Source organism: Papaver somniferum, chromosome 5 (genome assembly GCF_003573695.1).
Source record: "Papaver somniferum cultivar HN1 chromosome 5, ASM357369v1, whole genome shotgun sequence".
In the NCBI taxonomy this organism is placed as follows: domain Eukaryota; kingdom Viridiplantae; phylum Streptophyta; class Magnoliopsida; order Ranunculales; family Papaveraceae; genus Papaver; species Papaver somniferum.
This window is the reverse complement of record NC_039362.1, coordinates 207721708-207743948: the sequence shown is the minus strand read 5'-3', so window position 1 is coordinate 207743948 and position 22241 is coordinate 207721708. Positions and strand designations below refer to the sequence as shown.

Below are 22241 nucleotides of genomic sequence, written 5' to 3'. Positions count from 1 at the left end.
TAGAAATGGGCTCAAGAAGGAAGAATTGCTCTTAAAGAAGATATGGGCTTGGCATACCCAAGGCCCAAAACCCTTACCCAAACCCATTTTCTATAACCAAAACCGCCTCCATTCTCAGCCGTCAGATTGGATCCAACTCATCATCCTACGGTCGCTCATTCATAGACCATCAAAATCTGAAGTCTCTGCCAAACACCACAGCGCTTAAATTCCAAGCCTTCAGATTATATCACATTTAGATCCTACGGTCGATTCTTTGCCTGCGCATCAAATCTCGATACTTCCGCTTAACACTACAGTACCTAACATCATCTAACACCGTTGACTTCGTTGTGTTTCAAAATCCAACGGTTGCATCGATTCATCTCTCATCTCACCGTTAGATCTACCAACCACCTCCGCATCACCGTCCGATCTACCTACCATCTTCGCATCTCGCAGCTCAGAGTCACAGAACATCAAGACTCGATGGATCCGCCTCACACACTAGCAACCTATACCTATACCCTAAACTCGACCCATTCTTCTCTTCTTTCTTTCTTCCTTCCTTCCTTCTCCTCTGCAACTGCTCCACCACCAACTCCACTGCCGCTCCGCCGTACCACCATGTCCACCACCATACCACCTCCGTCATCATCCTACACGTGATTGAAAACTTCCCCCCATCATTCTAGCCCTTTATCCCATCAACTTATTACCTAACCTAAACCCTAGGTTATGGGTTGATGGATTAACGTGTGCTAGAGAAGCAATTGATGCATGGAGGTGATACAGGAGAACAAATAGAAGCATGGGTCGACATCAAAATGGAGTGGTTGTGTCAAATTGGGTGAGTAATCACAAACCCTAGCCTACTGTTATTTTGGGAAAATGGGTAGAACCCTAATTGTGTTGTGGACTATAAATAGGAACTATGGGTGTGTTGTAAAAGTATGCTTGGAGTAGCCAACATCCAGGACTTTCATGTCCTGTTAAATGTTAATGTGTTCTGTTAATATTTTCACTTTCATTTATGTTCATGTTCATGTTCTGTTAATGCTATTTTCTCCTGTTATTTATAGTTAATGCTCTGTTAATGCTCCTGTTATTTATGTTAATGTGATCATGTTCTGTTAATGCTATTTTATGTTAATGTCCATGTTCTGTTAATACCTGTTACTTGTGTCCTGTTAATGCTATTCTCTCCTGTTGATGTTTGTTACATGTTCACTGTCATGTTTAAATTTGCTGTCACAATTGATGGAATGCTAGGCTAGGTATCTGTGAAGCTTTGAACTAATTGTGCAATGGAAGAAATCAGTGCTCATAGCAAGCTGATTATCTTGCCATTCTTGTTGTATGCTTAGGTTGCACTGTTGATTGAGCATTGGGAGAAACTAGTGCTCATAGCAAGCTAGTTTTCTTCCCATTCTATTTGTTTGCATGTATTCTACCTTAGCCTTGCTCCATTTCAGTTTCTTTATCACCCCTGCCCTTGGCTTAGGCCTTGGTTCATCTTGCACTGTTTTATGCTTGTAGTTGCTTTGTTCTTTGTTTCTGTCACTGTTTTACTTCCATGTTCATTTCATTTGCTGATTTACTTCTAGTGCTGCTACTTCTTTTGGCTTGCTGCAACTCTGTTGCTTCTCTTATTCCACTGCCTTGCAGCTGCTGTGCAGCACTTGTGCTGCTGCTGCATTGTCTTCTCTGCTGCTGCAACTCTGTTGTTGCTGCTTTCTTTGCTTTCCCCTGCTGTTGCTGCTCACTGCTGCTGCTGCCCTTCTGCTGTGCAGTCTTGCTACTGCTACTGCCTGCCAAAGCCAGCTGAGCCCAATTCAGTTCATTGCTGTGCACTCAAGCCCAAAGCTCACTTCAAACTGAAGCCCAATTCAGTCAACTGTGGGCTTAACCAAAGCCCAGTTGTTTAAAACCAAAGCCCAAATTCATTAAGGCCCAATCCAATTCAGGCTTAATCAAAAGCCTAAGTTTAAGGCCAAAGCCCATTTGCACTTCAAAGACTAACTGAGCCCAAGCTCAGTTCATTTTATTGTGAACAAACCCATTAGCACTCAAAGCCCAATTTAAGCCAAAAGGCTTCTAAGCCCAAAGCAAATCTAGGAACCCAATTAGCTAGAACACTCCAAACACACCCGATCTCTGTGGATCGACCCGTATTTGCACGAGCTACAACCGACGACCGTGCACTTGCGGTATTACTGTAGGCCCCCGCGTTTCATTTCGCTTCATTTTTTTTACCCATCTTTTAGAAGCCTACCAAGTTTTTGGCGCCGCTGCCGGGGATAATTTCTATACCCTTTTCCGGGCCTACCAAGTTTTTGGCGCCGCTGCCGGGGATTGGTGCTGTGTTTTTCTTGTTGTTTTATTAGCTATTTTTGCATTTCATTGCATAGCATTTGCATCTGCATCTGCTTCACTTCATTTGCTGTTGGACCTGCTGTTCTGAACCTGTTTTTCTCTGCTGGGACGCCACCAAGGAAAAGAACCAAAACCCAACTGGGTTTTTGCAACAATATCAGAGCAGCTGGGCTGTGCTTAAAAGGTAACCCATTTAAGAGAACCCGAATTGTGGGCTTCCAATTTTTAATTGTGGGCATGTAATATTAAAGCCAATTTTTGGGCTTCTCTTATTTTCTGTTGGGTTTGTAATAATTTATTTGTGGGCTTGTTTGTTTAATTTGTGGGCTTGTATTTAATTTTTGAGCTTGTTTAATTTGGACTTGTATTTTGTATTCTGGGTTTTTAAACCCAGCTGAGCTTGTAACCGACCACGCTAGTTGAACTCGTTAGTGGGCCGAGTACCCAAATTCTAGGCCGAGATTTTGGACTCAGTTCCACCAAAAAGCAAACACAAAAGGCTTGCACAGTGGGCTTGCTCCCATTCAAAAACCAAATTTTATTTTCTTTTTCAAAAAAAAAAAAAAAAAAAAAAAAAAACCAAAATTTTCTTTTGCTCCCATTTTTAAACCAAATTTTCTTTTTCTTTTATATCCCATCAAAACCAAATTTTTCCCAAAAATCCAAACCCATTAAAACCAAATAGTGGGCTTTGTGTCTTTTCAAAATGGGCCAACCTCGTGCTCTCCATGAATACATGTATCCATCAATACAAATTCCATTATCATGTATTGTATTACCTCAAACCAATAACCCTTTTAAAATAAATGCAAGCATGATACAAATACTTCCTATATTTCGAGGGTTCGATTCTGAGAACCCCTATACTCATGTAAGAAAGTTTGAACAAATTTGTCGGACTATGCAACCTGATCATATGTCCGAAGACTCTCTGAAATTGCGTTTGTTTACATTTTCTTTAAAGGAAAGGGCCAAAACATGGTTTTACGGTTTGAGACCACAATCAATCAACACTTGGGACCAACTCACAGATCTATTTTTCAAAAAATTCTTTCCACATCATAGGACCATCGCTGTTCGTCAAAGTATCAATTGTTTTGTCCAATTGGATGAGGAAACTGTTTTTCACTATTTTGAACGTTTTAATGATTTGTTGAGTGAATGTCCGCACCATGGAATTGAGAAGTGGAGACTTGTCGTCATCCTCTATGAGGGACTAGACTTTAAATCTCGAACCATGGTTGAGTCTATGTGTAATGGTGAGTTTATTGATAAATCTGTGGATGATGCATGGAATTTTTTAGCCGAGATTGCAGAGAAAACCCATCAATGGGAATCCGTTAGGGAAACAGGAACAACACCACATGATATGAATCACCCCCATGAATTAGAGTTTTATTCTTGTAATAGCTCCGACCTTAGGATTGAAAATTATCCTAGATTGCAAAATTCCTATCATGATGATGATGATGATTATGATGTTATGTTAGAAGAACATGTCTATACTGAAAATGTTATGGAACCTTTGGGTTCAAATACATTAGGCTTCTCTGCCCCGACCTTAATGCATGATATTTCTTCTAGTATTCCATGTGATGTTTCCCCTGATGTGCCGATACACGAGAATAAATCTGTTGATGATGTTGATAATTATGATTGTAATCTTGCCAATTTGATTGATGATTGTGAGCATGATGTGACATGTGTAGATGAGTTAGAAGATTTTGATTTGATTGATAATGATATGCCTATTCTTCTACCTAAGTCACAATCTGATGGCCTTCCACCCAACCTAGATTTGGTTTGTACCCATATTGTCAAACCGATTTTTCTGAAAATTCCCAATCTAGGATTGGAACTGTGTGCCTCCCAAGTCCTCTTGGACTATTTTGCTTCAAAATATAACACTTTTAAAGAGCCACAGTTGGAAATTGCATGTTTGCCCATCCCGAAAACAGTCCATTATGAGTTAGACCTTTTGAATCCTGAACCCCTAAAATTGTTAGATTTTGTGCTTAAAAGTGAACCTGTTGAAAAATTTGGTTTAGGGGTGATTCATTCGGTTTTTCACTCTCATTCCCATTTAAGTCCAATTTTAGTGTTTTGAAACTTTCTTTGTCTCTACACTTTTTCTTTTGGGTTGATCCTCAACTCTTTAGACTTTTAGTGTATGGTGAATTTTTTGTATATAATCCAGTAGATAAAATTTCTTAAAAACCCTTTTGTTCCTTTTGTATATATTTTGCTAATCCAATATGATCTCGACTGAAATATGTTGGATTTTTGCCTTGAATAACGGAGTTTTAATTCTGCTTTCGCCGAAATCGGGTATTCTCTCTCCTTTTACTCTACTCAGCATGTCCCTTTCCATATGTTGCATTTTAATTCTTTCCATATTTTGAAACATTGAGGACAATGTTTAGTTTAGGTTTGGGGGTATAGAGTAGATACCATGATAATTTGCCATAATTGAAAACGAACTCCTTCTTCTTTTTTGAAAAAATTGAAAAATTCCAAAAAAATTGAAAAATCAAATTCAAAAAAATTAAAAAATTAGAAAAATCATAAAAATGGAGCTCATTTACCTTGAAATGTTGACTCTTGTGCAAATACGTATTTTTATTAGGAGTCTTAGTCTAGATATTTAGGCACCCTGATTCTAGCACAATTCACATAGTGATAAGAAATTTGCACGCGCACGATCTACCAATACATGTATGGCCTCGATCTTCAAGGTGTTTGATAGGAAGTTACGATTGCCAATCACTTTAGAATACTGAACGAAACTTGACTAGCTTGTTCTTTGGTTGGTTGGGATAGAAGGTGGAGGTTACATTAAGAAAGACAACCATCGAATTTAACTGGGTGCATCAAAAAGGGCTACCTCTTGCAAAGTGTCATGTAATTTTTATTTCCTGTTGTATTTGTATCAAAAGTGTTTCCTTGTTCTAAAAAAAAAAAAAAAAAAAAAAAAAAAAAAAAAAAAAAAAAAAAAAAAAAAAAAAAAAAAAAAAAAAAAAAAAAAAAAAAAAAAAAAAAAAAAAAAAAAAAAAAAAAAAAAAAAAAAAAAAAAAAAAATCAAGTATTTATCAATTCCATCCTCTCTTGTTCCAAAAATAAAAGAGAGTAGTCAATGTAAATAAGAGTCATGTAAAGAGTCATTTTATTGTTTCTTTGTAATAAGCAAGGAGGGTGTATGCCATTGATGTACAACGCGAGTAATTGTGAAATACCTCCAACTCATTCACAATTCTCGTAAAGTCCGGACAGCTAGCTAGATTTCGACCTCAGTTCTTAGCCTGAGAAACTATCTCTTGGTGATTAGTAGTCATAACTTCAGATCTTTCTTTACACATGTGTAGATACACTTTACACTCTTATCACATGTCTTTTATTTGTTATCAGTGCTAGGATTGTGCCTTCGATAGCTAGATTGACATCTCCATTTTGCTGTGAGCTTAACTGTTTTGCACATGTCACATTTGATGGAATCTGAGCTTATATTTTGTCCTTAGGTTTTGTAGGCACACCTCTGGTAAACCTTCACGAGACTTCAACTCGTCCACTAGGGACACTTAGTGGTTTAAAAGGCTTAGTGCATACGTTAAATGCATTCGAGAGACCAGCGACAGTGGTATAGTTAGGATTTCCTTAGTTTTGTTTTACTTGAGGACAAGTAAAATTCAGGTTTGGGGGTATTTGATGAGTGCCAAATATTGTATATATTTATCCCTTTTTGCTGGCATTTAACTCATCTTTTATGCATTAATTCTACATTTTATCCCATATTCTGTATTTTCATTGTTTTCAAGAATAAATATTTTTATTAATTAATTTTGCATTTTTAGGTAATAAATAAAGTCTGGATGACTTGCGGAGCAGAAAAGAGCTGAAGAGTAGTGAAAAGCCGGAAGAAATTACGCAAGGAAGCCGCGAAGAATGGTGCGCATAAGCCCAAAAGACTAGAAATGGGCTCAAGAAGGAAGAATTGCTCTTAAAGAAGATATGGGCTTGGCATACCCAAGGCCCAAAACCCTTACCCAAACCCATTTTCTATAACCAAAACCGCCTCCATTCTCAGCCGTCAGATTGGATCCAACTCATCATCCTACGGTCGCTCATTCATAGACCATCAAAATCTGAAGTCTCTGCCAAACACCACAGCGCTTAAATTCCAAGCCTTCAGATTATATCACATTTAGATCCTACGGTCGATTCTTTGCCTGCGCATCAAATCTCGATACTTCCGCTTAACACTACAGTACCTAACATCATCTAACACCGTTGACTTCGTTGTGTTTCAAAATCCAACGGTTGCATCGATTCATCTCTCATCTCACCGTTAGATCTACCAACCACCTCCGCATCACCGTCCGATCTACCTACCATCTTCGCATCTCGCAGCTCAGAGTCACAGAACATCAAGACTCGATGGATCCGCCTCACACACTAGCAACCTATACTTATACCCTAAACTCGACCCATTCTTCTCTTCTTTCTTTCTTCCTTCCTTCCTTCTCCTCTGCAACTGCTCCACCACCAACTCCACTGCCGCTCCGCCGTACCACCATGTCCACCACCATACCACCTCCGTCATCATCCTACACGTGATTGAAAACTTCCCCCCATCATTCTAGCCCTTTATCCCATCAACTTATTACCTAACCTAAACCCTAGGTTATGGGTTGATGGATTAACGTGTGCTAGAGAAGCAATTGATGCATGGAGGTGATACAGGAGAACAAATAGAAGCATGGGTCGACATCAAAATGGAGTGGTTGTGTCAAATTGGGTGAGTAATCACAAACCCTAGCCTACTGTTATTTTGGGAAAATGGGTAGAACCCTAATTGTGTTGTGGACTATAAATAGGAACTATGGGTGTGTTGTAAAAGTATGCTTGGAGTAGCCAACATCCAGGACTTTCATGTCCTGTTAAATGTTAATGTGTTCTGTTAATATTTTCACTTTCATTTATGTTCATGTTCATGTTCTGTTAATGCTATTTTCTCCTGTTATTTATAGTTAATGCTCTGTTAATGCTCCTGTTATTTATGTTAATGTGATCATGTTCTGTTAATGCTATTTTATGTTAATGTCCATGTTCTGTTAATACCTGTTACTTGTGTCCTGTTAATGCTATTCTCTCCTGTTGATGTTTGTTACATGTTCACTGTCATGTTTAAATTTGCTGTCACAATTGATGGAATGCTAGGCTAGGTATCTGTGAAGCTTTGAACTAATTGTGCAATGGAAGAAATCAGTGCTCATAGCAAGCTGATTATCTTGCCATTCTTGTTGTATGCTTAGGTTGCACTGTTGATTGAGCATTGGGAGAAACTAGTGCTCATAGCAAGCTAGTTTTCTTCCCATTCTATTTGTTTGCATGTATTCTACCTTAGCCTTGCTCCATTTCAGTTTCTTTATCACCCCTGCCCTTGGCTTAGGCCTTGGTTCATCTTGCACTGTTTTATGCTTGTAGTTGCTTTGTTATTTGTTTCTGTCACTGTTTTACTTCCATGTTCATTTCATTTGCTGATTTACTTCTAGTGCTGCTACTTCTTTTGGCTTGCTGCAACTCTGTTGCTTCTCTTATTCCACTGCCTTGCAGCTGCTGTGCAGCACTTGTGCTGCTGCTGCATTGCCTTCTCTGCTGCTGCAACTCTGTTGTTGCTGCTTTCTTTGCTTTCCCCTGCTGTTGCTGCTCACTGCTGCTGCTGCCCTTCTGCTGTGCAGTCTTGCTACTGCTGCTGCCTGCCAAAGCCAGCTGAGCCCAATTCAGTTCATTGCTGTGCACTCAAGCCCAAAGCTCACTTCAACATTGAGCCCAAGTTCATTATAAAGGCCCAGCCACAGTTTAGGTTAAGGCTCAAAGCCCAATTCAGTCAACTGTGGGCTTAATCAAAAGCCTAATTCAGAGCCCAAAGGCCCAGATCCTTGACTGAATCCAAAGCCCAGTTCACATCAAAAGACACTGAACCCAATTCACAGTTGAACTGTTGAGCCCAAGTTCAGTTCACCGTTAGCCCATAGTCCACATTTCTGAGCCCAAGCTCAGTTCAGCCCAACAGTTCCAAAGGGTATTCAAAGCCCATTGATATTCAAGACCCCTTTGGTATTCAAAGCCCATTAGCAAATTTAGAACCCAAAATAGCTAGAAACTCCAAAACACACCCAGTCTCTGTGGATCGACCCGTACTTGCACATTTGCCACTTTCGACACCGTGCACTTGCGGTTATAATTTGTAGGACCTTTTAGAAGCCTACCAAGTTTTTGGCGCCGTTGCCGGGGATTGGTGCTGTGTTTTTCTTGTTGTTTTATTAGCTATTTTGCATTTCACTGCATAGCATTTGCATCTGCATCTGCTTCACTTCATTTGCTGTTGGACCTGCTGATCTGAACCTGTTTTTCCTCTGCTGGGACGCCACCAAGGAAAAGAACCAAAACCCAACTGGGTTTTTGCAACAATATCAGAGCAGCTGGGCTGTGCTTAAAAGGTAACCCATTTAAGAGAACCCGAATTGTGGGCTTCCAATTTTTAATTGTGGGCATGTAATATTAAAGCCAATTTTTGGGCTTCTCTTATTTTCTGTTGGGTTTGTAATAATTTATTTGTGGGCTTGTTTGTTTAATTTGTGGGCTTGTGTATTTAATTTTTGTGAGCTTGTTTAATTTGGACTTGTATTTTGTATTCTGGGTTTTTAAACCCAGCTGAGCTTGTAACCGACCACGCTAGTTGAACTCGTTAGTGGGCCGAGTACCCAAATTCTAGGCCGAGATTTTGGACTCAGTTCCACCAAAAGTTTTCAACCAAGCGGAGCCAAAGCAAACACAAAAGGCTTGCACAGTGGGCTTGCTCCCATTCAAAAACCAAATTTTATTTTCTTTTCAAAAAAAAAAAAAAAAAAAAAAAATTCTTTTGCTCCCAATTTTTAAAACCAAATTTCTACTTTGCTCCCATTTTTAAACCAAATTTTCTCTTTCGTTTTCCCATCAAAACCAAAATTTGTCTTTTTCCCAACAAAACCAAATCTTTTTTCCAAAAAGTCCAATCCCATTAAAAAACCAAATTTTCTTGTAGATAATGTGTTAGTTAAATTTCCTTTTGTATATATTTTGCTAATCCAATATGATCTCGGCTGAAATATGTTGGATTTTTTGCCTTGAATAACGGAGTTTTAATTCTGCTTTCGCCGAAATCGGGTATTCTCTCTCCTTTTACTCTACTCAGCATGTCCCTTTCCATATGTTGCATTTTAATTCTTTCCATATTTTGAAACATTGAGGACAATGTTTAGTTTAGGTTTGGGGGTATAGAGTAGATACCATGATAATTTGCCATAATTGAAAACGAACTCCTTCTTCTTTTTGAAAAAATTGAAAAATTCCAAAAAAAAAAATTGAAAAATCAAAATTCAAAAAAATTAAAAAATGAAAAAACATAAAAATGGAGCTCATTTAACTTGAAATGTTGACTCTTGTGCAAATATGTATTTTTATTAGGAGTCTTAGTCTAGATATTTAGGCACCCTGATTCTAGCACAATTCACATTGTGATAAGAAATTTGCACGCGCACGATCTACCAATACATGTATGGCCTCGATCTTCAAGGTGTTTGATAGGAAGTTACGATTGCCAATCACTTTAGAATACTGAACGAAACTTGACTAGCTTGTTCTTTGGTTGGTTGGGATAGAAGGTGGAGGTTACATTAAGAAAGACAACCATCGAATTTAACTGGGTGCATCAAAAAGGGCTACCTCTTGCAAAGTGTCATGTAATCTTTTGTTTCTTTTTGTTATGTATCAAAAGTGTTTCCTTGTTCAAAAAAAAAAAAAACAAAAAAAAAACAAAAAAATCAAGTATTTATCAATTCCATCATCTCTTGTTCCAAAAATAAAAAGAGAATAGTCAATGTAAATAAGAGTCATTTTGTTGTTTCATTGTAATAAGCAAGGAGGGTGTATGCCATTGATGTACAACGCGAGTAATTGTGAAATACCTCCAACTCATTCACAATTCTCGTAAAGTCCGGACAGCTAGCTAGATTTCGACCTCAGTTCTTAGCCTGAGAAACTATCTCTTGGTGATTAGTAGTCATAACTTCAAATCTTTCTTTACACATGTGTAGATACACTTTACACTCTTATCACATGTCTTTTTTTGTTATCAGTGCTAGGATTGTGCCTTCGATAGCTAGATTGACATCTCCATTTTGCTGTGAGCTTAAACTGTTTTGCACATGTCACGTTTGATGGAATCTGAGCTTATACTTTGTCCTTAGGTTTTGTAGGCACACCTCTGGTAAACCTTCACGAGACTTCAACTCGTCCACTAGGGACACTTAGTGGTTTAAAAGGCTTAGTGCATACGCTAAATGCATTCGAGAGACCAGCGACAGTGGTATAGTTAGGATTTCCTTAGTTTTGTTTTACTTGAGGACAAGTAAAATTCAGGTTTGGGGGTATTTGATGAGTGCCAAATATTGTATATATTTATCCCTTTTTGCTGGCATTTAACTCATCTTTTATGCATTAATTCTACATTTTATCCCATATTCTGTATTTTCATTGTTTTCAAGAATAAATATTTTTATTAATTAATTTTGCATTTTTAGGTAATAAATAAAGTCTGGATGACTTGCGGAGCAGAAAAGAGCTGAAGAGTAGTGAAAAGCCGGAAGAAATTACGCAAGGAAGCCGCGAAGAATGGTGCGCATAAGCCCAAAAGACTAGAAATGGGCTCAAGAAGGAAGAATTGCTCTTAAAGAAGATATGGGCTTGGCATACCCAAGGCCCAAAACCCTTACCCAAACCCATTTTCTATAACCAAAACCGCCTCCATTCTCAGCCGTCAGATTGGATCCAACTCATCATCCTACGGTCGCTCATTCATAGACCATCAAAATCTGAAGTCTCTGCCAAACACCACAGCGCTTAAATTCCAAGCCTTCAGATTATATCACATTTAGATCCTACGGTCGATTCTTTGCCTGCGCATCAAATCTCGATACTTCCGCTTAACACTACAGTACCTAACATCATCTAACACCGTTGACTTCGTTGTGTTTCAAAATCCAACGGTTGCATCGATTCATCTCTCATCTCACCGTTAGATCTACCAACCACCTCCGCATCACCGTCCGATCTACCTACCATCTTCGCATCTCGCAGCTCAGAGTCACAGAACATCAAGACTCGATGGATCCGCCTCACACACTAGCAACCTATACCTATACCCTAAACTCGACCCATTCTTCTCTTCTTTCTTTCTTCCTTCCTTCCTTCTCCTCTGCAACTGCTCCACCACCAACTCCACTGCCGCTCCGCCGTACCACCATGTCCACCACCATACCACCTCCGTCATCATCCTACACGTGATTGAAAACTTCCCCCCATCATTCTAGCCCTTTATCCCATCAACTTATTACCTAACCTAAACCCTAGGTTATGGGTTGATGGATTAACGTGTGCTAGAGAAGCAATTGATGCATGGAGGTGATACAGGAGAACAAATAGAAGCATGGGTCGACATCAAAATGGAGTGGTTGTGTCAAATTGGGTGAGTAATCACAAACCCTAGCCTACTGTTATTTTGGGAAAATGGGTAGAACCCTAATTGTGTTGTGGACTATAAATAGGAACTATGGGTGTGTTGTAAAAGTATGCTTGGAGTAGCCAACATCCAGGACTTTCATGTCCTGTTAAATGTTAATGTGTTCTGTTAATATTTTCACTTTCATTTATGTTCATGTTCATGTTCTGTTAATGCTATTTTCTCCTGTTATTTATAGTTAATGCTCTGTTAATGCTCCTGTTATTTATGTTAATGTGATCATGTTCTGTTAATGCTATTTTATGTTAATGTCCATGTTCTGTTAATACCTGTTACTTGTGTCCTGTTAATGCTATTCTCTCCTGTTGATGTTTGTTACATGTTCACTGTCATGTTTAAATTTGCTGTCACAATTGATGGAATGCTAGGCTAGGTATCTGTGAAGCTTTGAACTAATTGTGCAATGGAAGAAATCAGTGCTCATAGCAAGCTGATTATCTTGCCATTCTTGTTGTATGCTTAGGTTGCACTGTTGATTGAGCATTGGGAGAAACTAGTGCTCATAGCAAGCTAGTTTTCTTCCCATTCTATTTGTTTGCATGTATTCTACCTTAGCCTTGCTCCATTTCAGTTTCTTTATCACCCCTGCCCTTGGCTTAGGCCTTGGTTCATCTTGCACTGTTTTATGCTTGTAGTTGCTTTGTTCTTTGTTTCTGTCACTGTTTTACTTCCATGTTCATTTCATTTGCTGATTTACTTCTAGTGCTGCTACTTCTTTTGGCTTGCTGCAACTCTGTTGCTTCTCTTATTCCACTGCCTTGCAGCTGCTGTGCAGCACTTGTGCTGCTGCTGCATTGCCTTCTCTGCTGCTGCAACTCTGTTGTTGCTGCTTTCTTTGCTTTCCCCTGCTGTTGCTGCTCACTGCTGCTGCTGCCCTTCTGCTGTGCAGTCTTGCTACTGCTACTGCCTGCCAAAGCCAGCTGAGCCCAATTCAGTTCATTGCTGTGCACTCAAGCCCAAAGCTCACTTCAAACTGAAGCCCAATTCAGTCAACTGTGGGCTTAACCAAAGCCCAGTTGTTTAAAACCAAAGCCCAAATTCATTAAGGCCCAATCCAATTCAGGCTTAATCAAAAGCCTAAGTTTAAGGCCAAAGCCCATTTGCACTTCAAAGACTAACTGAGCCCAAGCTCAGTTCATTTTATTGTGAACAAACCCATTAGCACTCAAAGCCCAATTTAAGCCAAAAGGCTTCTAAGCCCAAAGCAAATCTAGGAACCCAATTAGCTAGAACACTCCAAACACACCCGATCTCTGTGGATCGACCCGTATTTGCACGAGCTACAACCGACGACCGTGCACTTGCGGTATTACTGTAGGCCCCCGCGTTTCATTTCGCTTCATTTTTTTTACCCATCTTTTAGAAGCCTACCAACTTTCCACGTATGAAAACAAGCCTATTTTTTGACATACCCAAAAAAGAAAACCTGCCTATTCTTTAAAAACGGAGGGAGTATATTTTTATAAGATAATATCTCTAGCCTACCTCGAATTGCTCCGAAAAAAAAGGCTCTATTTTCGGCAAGTTGGGCAAACTCCTTGAAGATTTATTGAATTACATCATGGATCCCGCAAGATTTTTCTTCTTTAATTCCAAAGCTAAAGAGATAATTAGAAATTCAGCAGACTGAAGGAAAGAAATTAAGAAATTAAGACTGGAGGAAAGAAATTAAGAAACGAAACAAAAACAATAACTGAAAAGGCAAAAACAAAAAGGGAAACCAACACACAAATAGAAAGAGAAAAAACAACTAAACAGAAAATCTAAAATATGCCACATAAGGCATCTAAATGCAGACAATGCTATTAAGCCAATTTGGCCTGCCACTACACTTCTCTATAGCTCTATGCAATCTTGAATCCCTCCGGTATCAGCCGAAAATTTTTCCTCGCTGTACATTTGAACAAAACGAATGGTACTCACCTTGCTAACAGCTGACTGCCATCTAGCTCCGACCACCAAGGAACTCTACATTTTTGAAAATCCATCCCACCAATTTAGAACCAGAAACCACTGCAATGTACATGAAACTTTTACTTGTAGCACATTCACCAGCATAAACAAAACGCTTCCGCACAATCTGGAAGCTTTTTGAAGAAGAAATTCATCATTTAACACAATTCCACTTTGAATCTTCCATATATTACCCTGCAATACCAGGATGGAGAAAATTTCTCAAAATCTCTTTAGACCAACTAGTTTCAACCTCCCTTATACTTTGTACATCATCAGAAAGAATAAAATTACCATGTCGATTACCACATCAGATTCTAGTATCTTCCATGCCACTTATCACAGGCAAAATGTCTATAGGTATAGAAGACCCAAATTTTCAGAAATATGCCAAGAGCCATTCAAAATTAGATCCTTCACCAGCAAGTTCTTATTCAAGTAGATTAGAGAGTTAGACTCAGCACCATTTACTAAAGGACCATCTCCAACCCAGTAATCAAACCACACAGAGATGGAATTACCGCTTCCCATAATCCACTTCACATCATTTTTTAAAAGCAAGCCCATTTGAGTCCAGGCCACATAGAAGAGAGCTTCCAACCTTCCATCCACTGGTTGGCCACACAGCAAAGTTATTCCCAATGCAAACTATGAACATGATATATAGTTGGCACTGAAAATTTGTGTTTAAATTAGGTGGAGCAATATTTTCTTACCTGAGTGAAAACATATAACACACCAGCGAAAAAAAATGTGTACAAAATGAAGGTTTCGCACATAACAATGAAAACATGACCAACCAAAAAATTTAAATGACACAATTCTGAAGAAAGTCACAAAATATGAAGCTGAAAAAATGCCAAACGAGAACCTTTTATTGTAAGTGCCAATTAAACATGAAATCTTCAAGGACATGATTCTTTAAATTGAAATGGCGAAACAGTAAGTGCAAGTATTTTTAACATGCTCTTCCCCTCACTATTCATAGAACCTTTTATTGGTTTGACCATTCCAAAACAGATTTGATAGATCACCCTAGTCCAATAATCATGTCCTGAACTAAAAGCACATCTCTAAGCCTTTAAGCAACTATAATTCTAACTGTTGCAGACTGATAATGCCTCATGCCAAGAAAAATCTTCCAAACTAAATTGGAATATGAAGTAACAAGTGAACCATACCTTAAATAAAAGTTCATTAAAGCACTTCCAAACACTAACAGACATCAGATTTCGCAATATTCCATTAATAGCATTTCCTAGTTGGGTCTCTGTCCCCTGTAAGCATTCAAATGCTCCAACACACCAAAAATTGATTTGCAGAAGAGAGATGATAGGAGGGGTTTTCAACTAGGATGGTTAGCTTCTGTTCTTTGCAGCCTCTTAAGAATAGAGACTCAAAATCAGATAAGCAGTTATCTGATATGACAATGTACAAATCCAAATAATTATCCCCCCCACCCCCCAAAAAAAAAAAAAACAGTACCATATCTAATATAGTAATATTAGAACCTGAGAGTAGCAAAGTACACCATAATAAGCTGCTGATGCAAGAAAGGATGTTTCTACTACAACATGACAATTTTTTTATACTACTTAGTCGATTAAGAGAAAGTGCAGAAAGGTTCAGATTACCTGCCCTGCCATGAATAGCAAGTGCAGGAAGGAATTTCCTTCCAACAGGATAAATGCCGCATAGTTCTCTCAGTTGCAGGAAAGAATGTTCAAGTATCTTGGTAGATTCTCTCACAGTACACTAGAGCTTCCTTTAACATCACCTGTAACTTCTATTATGCAACCTAAACGCCATATTTCTAGTAATGCAGATCTAATCCAAATATCTTTTTCCAAACCGTCAATTAGAGAGCATGACAGAGTTCTGTAGACAAAACATCATCAAAGAAGCACATATACTGAATGCATCAGTGAAAACAAGCAGATATTCACCATATAAAACTTCGAAACATCAACTTGTGAAGGAGTCTTTGACACCTTTACGAAATTGATCTCAACAACCTGAGTTTGAGACTCATCAACATCATATTCTTAACTATTGACCAATCAATTTTTTTTGTATTTTGAAACCCCTAGTGTCTCACTGAACTTAGATGGTAAAAAATCTTAACCTGGTATATGACTGATTTTTTAATCACTAAGAATATGCACAAGCAAAAATGTCATACAATCATAATTTAGGACTCATATCCATTGCAATGGCTGGCTAATATCTGCTACAGTACCAAAGCACTGGTTTAACTGAATAACATAGAAGTATTTAGGCATCTCAACCACGGCAACACCAACTAGCCTAGATTGAAACACAATGGAACTTAGAAATACGGGATAAACTAAGTGAAATGTGATTCCTTGACTGAACGATTTAAAACTTTCTGAGCATATACAAGTAACTGCATTGTCTACTCATTCAAGTAATAATCATCAAGAAACAAATAAAAACATGAATAGTGAATTGGCCACCACTACTGAAGTCAAAACACAGGACAAACTAACTATAGAAAGGATAATATCTTACTGTTCCTTTAGTTCTTCCCGTACTCACCACTCCTGCAGGTAGCTTATCTTTAATGCACTGGCTGTAATCCTCGAAACCTTCGAAGTTACTAGTTTCTCCTTCTGGAATGAAGGTTTTCAGAGAAAGGATATTTTCCACTTGAGCATGCAGCTGATAATCCATGTACGGACAATAAGGATTGTCATCTTCACCAAGACTGCACTCTGCGGAGATTCCTTTCATCCTAAGTTTGAAAATGAATCGATTTCGCTTATTACATGATCTGGAGCACTTAACGACCTTAAGATGTCTCATCTGCAAATTGTAGAATATAAGACTGTCCCCATCGAACCAGTACAATAACATCTGATCAGAGAAACTCAGCATACGTGTAGGAGCGGTAGTAGTAGTAGTAGAATTAGTATCAGTAGTAGTGCCAAAGTAACAACAGAAGGGAGCTGCTGGCAAACCCTCCTCCTTCATTTGAATATCAAAAGTCTCCCCCTTTTCCCATTCTTGTTTGACCTTGTCCTTCAATATATACAGATGAACCATAAAACGACAACGGCAAAAAGTTCTCTGATCGCTACATTGATGACGGCGAAGGTGACGAAACCTGTGGCTTACCATTATCTTTTCAGAACGTGCGACACAAGGATATCCTTTAAACTCCAGAAGATGATGATCAACTTCAACATATTGATGCTCATGCACCGGGGATAGCATACATTCAGCTGGGAACCGAATGAACTGAATCTTCTCATCGTGAATGTTAAACATGAGCAACATTTCAATGTTATTATAATCATTAAGAAACTCAATATTATTACCATTAGCTTCTTCTACTACTCTGTTAGTTATCCTCCAAAAGAGATGACCCCCACAAAAGGTAGCTTGTCTATGAGAACTTTTCAAAACCTTTGTTATCATTCGACTAGGTAATGAAGAACAACCTGGCGGCGGTGACATATCAGCAGTCCTAGTAACTATCGTTCTCCATGAATTGGTTCCCAAAGTAATGACCATGCAAACAAATTCATTGTGCGCTACTGAAGTATAGATAACTACAGCCTTATATTCTTGTGATAACGAATCAAAACCAAAACCATGACACAAATGCCTGCATGATCCCCCATTCGGAGTCATAAAGCGTAGGGAAAGTGTTTCACTCCGGTTCGGGTTAATGACCGTTACTACACCATCAACATGACCATCTTCACTAATTACCTTAACACAGGCTAAGCCATTACAGTAACCTACTAGTTCCATTGTTTTTCTGTAACTTATGGTCGAAAATATTTTGGAATCAAGCAATTCATCATCATCAATACCACCAATTTGTACACCAAAAAAAACGATACGCCCCCAATTGTTTGCGAAAACATTTAGAAGACAAAAGACTAGATTATTTTTATTTTTATTCTGGATAAAATGTGCCACAGCAAATCGTGTATCATTAGAAATTAAATTGCACCAAAACTTACTGACGCAGCAACATACGGCTAGAATCGGAGCTGGTAATTTAGTAAGAATCAGTTCGATAACTAATTCCTCAGGAAGATGTTGTTTGTTGTCCTCATCTTTTAATTTGTTCTTCCTCTCGTTCTGCTCTTCTCCTTCGATACTCATACCCATTACTCAGAATAATAATAATAATTACAACTAAAATTTATGCTTCTGCAATGAATAATAAATAATACTCCATATAAAAGAAGAAAAGGTTTAAGCTTTATCAAATGGATGAGATTAAATGTCGATATTGCAATTGATCAATCCATCAGTCAAATCAATTCATAACCACAGAGAGAACGAAGAAAATTGGATCGAGTCTAAACGGAGGACGAGGAGAAGATGAAAAGGAAAGACGATCTCCCAAATAAAAAAGCAAAAACTAGAAAATTACAGTAAACCCTAGGCAGAGCTGCGTCCAAACTCCAAATGCACAGAACACATTCATTTTACCAAGCCCACTAAGCATCAGCTGCACCAGGTCCAAAGCTGTTATCACCATGAAACTCCGAGTCCGAGCCTTGCCCTCCAATTTGAGAACCCTGAAAATTCACAATAGTTTAAACTCGTGATCACGAACCCAAACAACAGGCACCAAAGACTATCAAAGGCTGCTGACGAACCTCGCCCATGTTTCGCTTCTTTAGAGGACGTAAATCATTCTCTATGTTTGCAGCCTGAACTGCTGGCTCATGTCGCTTCTTCGGAGGACGTAATTCATTAGCTATATCTGTAGCCTGAGCTGCTGGCTCCTGTGGGGGAACCTGAACTGGTGGTGGCTCCTGTGGGGCAACCAATTCAGCTGGTGGCTCCTCTGGAGACTCTGGATGAACCTACAACTATCAAAGTTATAATTCTAGTTCTAACAAGGAATACTATGTATGATGCTAATTTGTATTCAGTGTAGATTTAAAATTGAATTACACTCCCAAACCATGAAACTAAAAGATACACACACACAATACCTCGGAGTCGGCAGAAGAGGAATGTCCTGAAGCAATAGTGGTATCTGACTGAGTAAATGTGGTATCTGACTGAGAGGAATCAGTCGTGACAGGAGTAGTCGCTCCACTTGAATTGGCAAGACTCACCGAAGCTGATGAATCATTAGCAACTGGTTCGTTGAGTGGATCGTATTCTTCTCCAGAGGAAGGGGGTGAAGGTGTTTCAGAATCGGAATGTGGATTCATCTTGCTGTATCAAAAAAATGCTTAACAAAATTAAGCAAAAGCAGAAAAAAGAGATAAAAATAAATGCACTCACTGAGATTGAAACGAAGGTGGCTCTAATCTATGTTAAACGAAACTATATCATGCATTTCTAAGTAAGATATATCAATAAATTGATTCTAGAAAAACATAAAATTATGCATGTCAAGTAGTAATTTCATACATCTAATTACCAATTTCAGTCCTGGAAAATGTTGGACTCAAAAAGTGATCTACGAAATAATCGCATTCAGAATAAGATTTTACCAAAAACGAAATCTGCACTATGGCATACATCCATGAAGAAATTAGTTCTTAAGGTTACAAGCTCAAAAATGGATTTCATGAAACAGATTTGAAACAGCATCATATAGAAAACCATATTCTGCATTGACAATCTAATTCCTGGACATACACATATTCTTAAGAGATGGAACTTAACAAATAGAAAACTGAAATTCACATGGACAATATTGCAGAACATATATACATGAATGAGTTCATAATTTTAGCAGTATAGATCAACTAAAGGCCATTTACAAATAGATATAACATCTACTACTCAGAAAGTTGTTTCAGAAACTTCAAATTCTATATAAAATGGTGATCTCTGCCGATGAACATTTTTAAGAAACTAAGTAAAGAAGAATTCGTGCAAGAATCACAACTTATTACTGAATAAACTTGTAGATAGAAGAATTTTTACCTAAAACGAGATTATAATCCCTAATCTGAGTTTCTGCAGGTTTTTCTTCACCTGAAAGATTGCTCTGTCTTCTCAGTGACAGAGAAGACGAACTTTATAAGCGTAGAGGAGGGGGAGTTTGTGAGAAATAAACCACACAGTGCATCTCACTACACGGAAATTAAACTACTCATTTTTTTATCAGGACCGTTTAATTTTAAAATCAACAAATCATATTTGATATATACCGTTGGATCTATTTAAACAAACAAGATCTTAAAATTTCAGAATGTTGCGGTCCACAGGTTAGCTATACTTCACTGCACTTTCTGTTACTCAAAGATTCCTACGTTTTGGTGCTGAGGTGGTTATTACTGCAAATAGTTTCTGTTGAGGTGAAATTGAGATCCGAAAATGCAATATCCAGCTGCACGTCGTACGAACAGAATCTAAACGTTTCAATAAGCACGATATGGTAGAGCGCAACATCGTTAAAAAAAAATTTTACTCATATCCGCCGGTCTTGCAGTAACTCTTATTTTTCTCACAAGGAAAATTTTACTTTTATTTTCTTAAACCGTGGAAGTTTACTTACTGCCGCATCTTTCACCAGGTTCGACCCTAAGCTGGGGTACACTGTTTATACGCCTATTTTATTTGTATGTTTCTTCAAAATAATCATCTTATTTGTCCACTGTTTTTTGAAATCCGAAATAGTCATTTTATTTGTACCCGATCAAATTCCTTTTCCATCCAACTCTAAATATCAGGTGGGAAAAGACTGCATTAATCAAAGTTATTTTCTATTTATTTTTTTGCTTTCTTGCCTTCTTTGTAAGAGAATGAGCAACACTGTTACCTTGCCTATACACCTTCTTACAAAACAAAAAAATTAATAAAGTGTCCTGCTTCAAACCATATAATTCATAAACCGGCCAAGCTTTTAAATTCTTTTAGAAACTAGCCTTTCCGTTAGAGTTGACACCTGGGCCCACCAGATCGGTCAGCTGCGTTGAATAAGTCAAACTCGGTAAGAGAATTTACGACTGTGCCCTTGCCCATTTAAAGACGCGTGTGGTGTAATCTCTCACCACACTTTCTATTTCGTCCTCTCTTCTCCCTCGTTCTCTTCTCCCAGTTCTGAAACTAGGGTTAGGTATTGAAGTTGTTTGAAAAGAAAAAGAAAACTGATGTTATTGAAGTTGTTTTTGTTGAAGACATAGATGTTAGTGAAAGACCAGAGTGTATTTGGAAGAAAAGTTCTACATATTTAGGGATTCAGAGATAGTGGTGATACAGTGAAGATGAGGTACAAACCGGGATTGAAACTGTCTGAATCAAGGTAAGATTAGCGAAACCCGTGACTTAATATATGATGAAAATCATTGTATTGATAGTTAATTGATTTAATTGATCGATTGATTTTTAGGGTTTCTGTTTTTTTTCTTTTGTAATTAGGGTTTATTTGAAACCAAATTTTTATTATTTAATTGGGGTTTAATTTTCGTGATTGGGTGTTTGATTTTAAGTAATATTGCTTAATTAGGTTTTCATTGGGTTTTCATAGGTTTATATCTGATTTTGTTTCATTTGTGTTGCAGTCAGTTCAAATTTCGGAATATCAGTGTATATGCGGAGCCAAAGAATGAGACTTTGGTATTTCCTAATTGCCATAGAGATGAAACAGAGTTGATGACACTTAAGTATATGGTGTATAAGGGTTTGTCTATGGATGTTAAAGAGAAGTTTAATTTATATCCGTTTTCTGATTTTTTGTGTTTAAGAAGACAATATTTTTTTCTTTTGTAGATTTGAATTAATGCTGAATCAAAAGTGGCAGATTGTTTATTAGTACATTTGCAGGTTACATTTTCAGATTGTTGAGTTCCTTACATATAGCTTTAAGTTGTAAACTTGAATGCATAATTCTGTTTTTTGCAGCAATGAAGACTTCATCTGAGACCCATTTAAAACCGTCACAATCTGTACAAGTGAGGTATGCTATGTTCTTGTTGTGTTCATTCTTGCAAAATTTCATCTCCATCTTTGATTTGCAGTGATCTTTGTTGCAGGTTTGATTTTGCAGTGGGCAGTTTTTGAAGCAATGACCAGATTCTCCGCAAGCGTAACAACCATTCTCTACTGGTAATTTCACCATCTTGCATTTGACAGGATCGATGGCATCGTCAAACCATTCAAAGTACTGACAGGTTGGAATTGAACACTTCAAAAACATTTTTTATTTTGTTTCTTTTGCTTTTGAACACAATAGTTGCCTTATACCATTACATGGTATATATTTGCACCTGGAATAAATCCAAGGACATACCTTTGGATCATGAATTCCCTGTGCACAGATAGAACATGAAATTAGGGGTTGTTTTAATCTTAATCTTACCTTACT

At 38.0% G+C, this 22241-nt stretch overlaps 1 protein-coding gene across 1 annotated transcript; it reads right to left on the bottom strand.

Moving 5' to 3' along the window:
* Nucleotides 1-13639: 13639 nt before the first annotated feature.
* On the bottom strand, nt 13640-19898 carry LOC113284453 (fibrous sheath CABYR-binding protein-like). Its single transcript, XM_026533911.1, has 5 exons — nt 19859-19898; nt 18910-19138; nt 18568-18777; nt 14219-18486; nt 13640-14119 (listed from the first exon to the last, which is right to left on the bottom strand). Exons 2-4 carry the CDS (start codon nt 19132-19134, stop codon nt 18406-18408), a joined length of 516 nt encoding a protein of 171 aa, XP_026389696.1. The 5' UTR covers nt 19135-19138; nt 19859-19898; the 3' UTR covers nt 13640-14119; nt 14219-18405.
* Nucleotides 19899-22241: the final 2343 nt, after the last annotated feature.

What these genes read in the sequence shown, in the direction of transcription:
- LOC113284453 (XM_026533911.1), bottom strand. Translation starts at nt 19,134, where the DNA reads ATGAATCCACATTCCGATTCTGAAACACCTTCACCCCCTTCCTCTGGA. An exon ending in CCTCTTCTGCCGACTCCGAG is followed by an intron (nt 18,778 to 18,909) that starts GTATTGTGTGTG and finishes TGATAGTTGTAG; the next exon opens with GTTCATCCAGAGTCTCCAGA. An exon ending in AGAAGCGAAACATGGGCGAG is followed by an intron (nt 18,487 to 18,567) that starts GTTCGTCAGCAG and finishes GTGAATTTTCAG; the next exon opens with GGTTCTCAAATTGGAGGGCA.